The sequence below is a fragment of the Nicotiana tabacum genome, chromosome 22, assembly GCF_000715075.1.
Source record: "Nicotiana tabacum cultivar K326 chromosome 22, ASM71507v2, whole genome shotgun sequence".
NCBI lineage: Eukaryota > Viridiplantae > Streptophyta > Magnoliopsida > Solanales > Solanaceae > Nicotiana > Nicotiana tabacum.
In genome coordinates this window covers 32249448-32255647 of record NC_134101.1, presented here as the reverse complement: position 1 = coordinate 32255647, position 6200 = coordinate 32249448, and the positions used below count along the sequence as shown (strand labels likewise).

The 6200-nt window shown below is 35.9% G+C and overlaps 1 protein-coding gene across 1 annotated transcript; it reads left to right on the top strand.

The window, feature by feature from the left end:
* The first annotated feature begins 1268 nt into the window (after positions 1-1268).
* Positions 1269-5047, top strand: LOC107803917 (uncharacterized). The gene is made up of 3 exons (XM_016627707.2): positions 1269-1532; positions 4213-4327; positions 4843-5047. Exons 1-3 carry the CDS (start codon positions 1308-1310, stop codon positions 4914-4916), a joined length of 414 nt encoding a protein of 137 aa, XP_016483193.1. The 5' UTR covers positions 1269-1307; the 3' UTR covers positions 4917-5047.
* Positions 5048-6200: the final 1153 nt, after the last annotated feature.

Genomic DNA, 6200 nt, shown 5'->3' with positions numbered 1-6200 from the left:
GAACGGGATTAAGCATATATTGCGATATTTAAAGGGAACTCTTGATATGAGTTTGTTTTATGCTAACAAAGATAGTGCAGATCTTGTTGGTTATGCAGATGCAGGTTATTTATCTGATCCCCATAAAGCTAGATCTCAAACCGGGTACGTTTTTACATGTGGAGGTACTATCATATCATGGCGCTCCACAAAGCAATCTATTGTTGCTACTTCTTCAAATCATGCTGAAATAATAGCTATTCATGAAGCAAGTAGGGAATGCGTATGGTTGAGATCAATAATTCATTTTATTCGGGAAAAATATGGTTTGAAATGTGAGAAAAGACCCACAATTTTATACGAAGACAATGCTGCATGCATAGCCCAATTAAAGGGGGGATTTATAAAAGGAGATAGAACGAAGCACATTTCACCAAAATTATTCTACACACACGATCTTCAGAAAAATGGGTGACATTGATGTGCAACAAATCCGTTCAACTGACAATCCGGCAGATTTATTCACTAAATCTTTACCAACTTCAACTTTTGAGAAGATGGTATACAAGATTGGAATGCGGAGACTTAAATATTTGAAACAAGGTGTTCATCAGGGGGAGTAAAATATGCGATGTACTCTTTTTTCCTTACTAAGGTTTTTTCCCACAGGGTTTTCCTTATAAGGTTTTTAATGAGGTAGCTAGCAATGTGTATTAATAAATATGTGTACTCTTTTTCCTTCACTAGGATTGTTTTCCCACAAGGTTTTTTCCTAGTAAGGTTTTAATGAGGCACATTATCTTTTAATGAATATCCAAGGGGGAGTGTTATAAATATATTATATTGTGGATGTTCATTTAGTACTCCGTTATAAATAAGCTTCCTGAAGAAGCTTGTCCATATGAGACTCCGCCTTAATATGTTTATCTATTTAGTACTCCATTGAAAATAAGCCTCCTGAAGAAGCTTATCCTTTCGGTACTCCGTTATGGATAAATATTACCCATGGTAGAAGATTATTTATATCTGACACAACAACTTAGAGTACCAGCTTACACAGCAGCTTCCTTTCTTCTATAAATAGAAGAGAATTCAGTTCATTATGTACATAAGTTTGAAGATTGAATAATAGATTAGTTTCTCTCTATATTTGTCTTTACTTTACTGTCTTTATTTTATAACAGTTTTGACCAATTTGAAGTACTTAATTGTAAAATTGTGAAATTAGAGGTCTGGATTTGAAACGACGTCGTTGGTTCGGCAATTCTTCTCTCCTTTATCTTGTTGCATTCGTCGTCGTCCTCATAGTAACACTGCAATTTTTGAGAATGGCGAAAGGGAAGAAAGAGCTGCTAGCGTCAGCACCGTGGAGGGTAGAGGCAGAACAAGATGACAAATTCAAAGACGCAAGGCTCAAAGTCACAAGCCAACCAGGTCAAACGCCGACTATGCACGTCCCTGGTAAAAAATCCGTGAAATCCAATGTTAATGAAGCTGATGATTCTCTTGAAATTGACCCTGAACTTCGCTATAGCTTCCAACGTAACTTACAGGTCCTTCTCTCTCTCTCTCTCTCTCTCTCTCTCTCTCTCTCTCTCTCTCTCTCTCTCTCTCTCTCTCTCTCTCTGTTTTATGTAATAGGTTACGGCCAGTGTAATTTATGTAGCCGACCCTAAGCTTATAGATGAATTTGTAGAACTAATAGCAGCAAAATCAATGACCGGGACAAGTTATCCCAATGTTGACCACGGCATTTTCTATCGTGAAGACTAACAGCTTGTTTGGATGTTTGTTACCCATTGTATTGTATTGTATCGTATTGTTATTTTAAATACAATGTTTGTTTTGATTGTTACTTAAATTTTTTTTATATCATATTGTTAAATACGTCGTTACGTAACTACAAAAAGTGTCAATTTACGGAACGATGGATTTGGTGTGACGGCGTCCTTATCTTGATTTTCTCTCATCTTGCCCTTCTTTATTATTAAATATTCATATTTTATCCTTTACCCTACTTTTTTATACAATAATTCTAATCCGTATCCTATTTTTTTTAGTAATGTTGTAAGTTTATTCTTTATATTGTTGGTGTGCGACATAATGAAACGATGGCAAACGATACAACCTATCCAAATGTTGTATTCATTAAACAATACAGTATAATACAATACAATACGATACAATATGGCACTTGACTTGGGTCTTCTGGTTAAAAGATAGAGAGCTGAATTGGGTTCCACAACCTAAAGTGGTCATATGTGTGAGATTAGCATACCTCAAATAGTTTCGCTTTGGTAAAGAAGGATTGCTAAATCGTTATGAGGTGGAGATGGTTTAAAGGTACTAACATTCATTTTGGTGAAGTTTTTTGTTTCTTATAGAGCATAGGCCTTAGCAACTTAGACCCATCAAACCAGTTCTTTTCTTGTCTTAGCTGTAGCATCAAAGTGTCTTTCAGTGTATTGCTTGTATCAGGGCAAGCAGTACATTTAGTAGATACTATATATTAGGGTAGATTTTGAGTAGTTCTATACAACGAGGAAACTTTTATTTGTTGTGGTTCAATTGCAATTCCATGTCCTTCCATGTAAGTGGAGAGACAGTAAGTTACTCTGTGTCAAAGTACTGAATTAGTTTCCAGTCTATAGTTTGAACTCGGGGTTTTTTCCTCATTATATTGTTTTTCTTCTGAACCATTTGAATTTAAAGGATCCGTCTGAGATCCATATTCCAAACACATTGAGATGAAGACAAAATATAATTGAAGCAACTTGAAAATACATGAAAAATAAAACGAAAGGAAGGGAAACTATAACAATAAAAGGAAAAGAAGAAGACACAAGGAAGAAGCTAAGGACGGCAATGATAATAGGCAGCTCCTCCATACATACCTATCTCAGCTCATTCCAATTAGCTTCAGCCACCTCTGTTCAGTACATATTGTGTGCTTTGCTCCTCCTTTGTCTCTCATCTTTTACTCTTCCAACCACCCTTGTGCTCTCCCTCCCACTCCTTCGAGCTCTTCTCCAATGCCCTCTATCCTCACATTTGCTACTTCCACAGTTCCACTCTCCCCTATCTCCTGACTGCTTCTTACAAATGCCTTGCTTGAACTATACATTTTAGCATTTTATCAAGCATTATCATGAGTCTCATTTGATAGTGCAAAAGTCCGTGCTCAATGGTTTTGTCCTGTGATCACCTAGTGCTTAAGTTCAGGATTTGACAAGGATACCCACTATGGTTTTGGTTGTCATGCATCAATGAATCATATGTTGAAAAATATCTTGCGCTTTTGGATGATAGCAATACAAGATTAGATCTAAGAGGTTCCAAATGGTCTCTCGGCGCCAAGAATCCTCGGAGTTGAAATTTTGGGCATATTTTCAAGCGATTACCTGAATCATTTGGTGTAGTCAAATGATCTAAGCTGAAAAACGATGAAAATGGAGAGCCAAAATAAATGGATGTGCAATGGAGGTTTGATTGAAGTATGAAGTGAAGGAACTGTGGCATATGGATGGCAAAGCTATGGAGCAGGTGTATGGTTGACAGAGAGAGGAAAAAGGAATTCTCGGGGAAGATAGCTAATTTTTATAAATGTAAAGTCAATATGGTAAAAAAATTGGTGCCATAAAATATGTATAACTATAGATGACAAAGTGCACGGTCCAGAGGTTTGATCTAGTGGTAAGATCACAATGTGTGATGTGTGGATTAGGCACACATCACGGATTAGAATCCTCTCGCAGACAAAAGCCTGGTATTTAAGTAGAGAAGCGTAGAGGGGCGGGCTCATTATCGATCGAGTTTCAAACCATGCGCCACTGATCCTCAGGGATTTCTCTTATCAAAAAGAAGAAGAACAAAAGATGACAATGTGCATAATCCAAACCTTCTTGATGATTGATTCTTCATCTATTTGTTTAAATCTTTTTACAGTAGATTTGCATTTTCAAAAACCAATTGCAGTCTAAATCTAAAGTTAAAGCTGCAGAGATTACAGTCCAAAGGGATCTCATATCTGATGCTAAGAAGTACAGGACAAAGGAAATTTGGAAAATTAAGTGGATGCTCCTTTTGATAATAGATGACTACCTTCAATATCAGTATCTACTATACTAAACAAAAAAGAATATCTGTATCTGTTGTACTCTTAAATTCTATTGAGCCTTTGATTTTTCTTATTTGGTTAAAAAATATTTATACGATTCTTTTACTTATTTGCAGTTTCTTCAACGTGTCTTCAGCATTGACACTGTTGTTAAACCTCTGCCTCCTGCAATGGCATATAATGTTGCTCGTAACTTGACTTTCTTCACGAGTATCTTTACGCAATTCTTTGGTAAGTTTATTTGTCAGTTGTATATTACTAATTTGTTTCAAGGGGAAAAGGGTCCTTCCTTTGTGGTGTCCCCTTGGGAGCTACTTTTGGCTAGTTGGTTATCGTGTTTTCACTGAACTGTTTGTTCTTCTCATGAAGACTCCTTTGTTTGCTTCTTTTGGGGTTTCTCTCTCCTTGTATCTTTTTGTTTCGAGGTGGGGGATTATTTGGCAGTTTTTTTTTTTTTTTTTTGGTTTGCAAGTAAAACTTAGCTGGGCTTGAACTTTGGAGTTTTGGGTGTTAGGCTGGGCCTTAAAACAATTAGCAATATTTGTTTAGTTGTATATATGCAAGCTGATGGCAGTTGCAAATGTTAAGGTGGGAATGTAGTCATGACAAGCAGAATCTTCTGCGATTTGGATAAAAGATGAAAGGAGAAAAAACCCTCTTTTTTTGGCCCCTCTAATAACTTTTAGCCATGTTTCATTTCCTTCATATTTATTTTTCCTTTAACTCAAAGATTTTCATTTTGGCAGATCCTGAAGGAATAGCAAATGCACAAAAATCTCTTGGCTTAGGACAGGAAGAAAAAGTTCGTAAGGTCCGTTAATGGACTTACTTAGTAACTGCAAGGAGTGTTGAGTTTTCTTTTTCCTTTGCTGTACCTCATATATTCTGGAGACTCGGGCAGTTTTGTACTCTATATGCATTTGCTGATAAATGACTAGTCATCTTAAAGTTCATTTAGTTCACCAGCACAAGTGCTAGTGAACTCCTATTTAGCTGAGACTTACGCGACTAGCCCCATTTAGTCTTTCCACATTTTGATATGAACTTCCGATACTAGGTGCCTAATTTAGCTAAAAACATGGGAGATCTCTTCTGAATGGTAATGTTCTTGATCTCTTTATCAACAATCTTTTCTAGGTAATTTCTTCTCATATGTCTAAGCTTTGATGGACAGAATTATTCGGTATCTGTGCTGGTGGGAGATAGCAGGTATTCTATGGTATTAGTCAAGGTGCGCGTAAGTGGATACCAGGGTTATTTGAAAAAAAAAAGGAGATAGTACATGTTTTGACATTAGTAATATTTAATTCAAAGGCTTATAGTCGTAGGGTTCTTTAGGTAAAGTAAAGTGGACTCGGATCCATTGTACTTCTGCAATGGTAAAACTTCCGAAAGGTCCCTCATGTGAGTTCATCTTTATATAAACGGCGGGTGCATGTGTACCCGTTGTCTCAAACGTAACTATATACGTAGAAATCTTAAAAGAAACTTTTCTAAAAAAATTTATACTATATTGAAAGTTATATCCTCTGTTTTTAAATCATGAATCCAATTTTAGCTAGAAGCATGCATTCTTGAGAAAATAATAAGTCCGAGCCTGTTGTATAAAGGGTTAGTAAGTGCAGTTGTCCTCTGCATCCACAAACTTAAATTCCTAGATTTGCTTTGTGCATAGTTCTTCACCTAATAGCAACTGGCAGATAAGTACGAGGCAGCGATTGTGACAACACTCGTCATCTTCAACATAACTATATTGGAGTAATACTTAATTGAACAATTATTAAAGAACTATATTTACTTATAATAAGTTTGCATTTATTGTTAAAAATAATAATGGTGAAATGATGCTTTTTCTATCCACCGATTCAAAATCATAACCTTGCTTGTCTTATGATTATTGATCCTTATATTTATTTCCCTGCCTGCACCACTCAAGTTCTTGCAACAACCTTTTTTTCCAATTCATATAAGTAAATCTATTCATCAGAAAACGATTAATAAATATAATATTTAAAGCATATCTTTTTTCATCTTTTGAAGCATTGTGGATCTTAAGAAATTTGCAGTAAATTGTAGATTCTAACGCAACAACAACAACAACAAC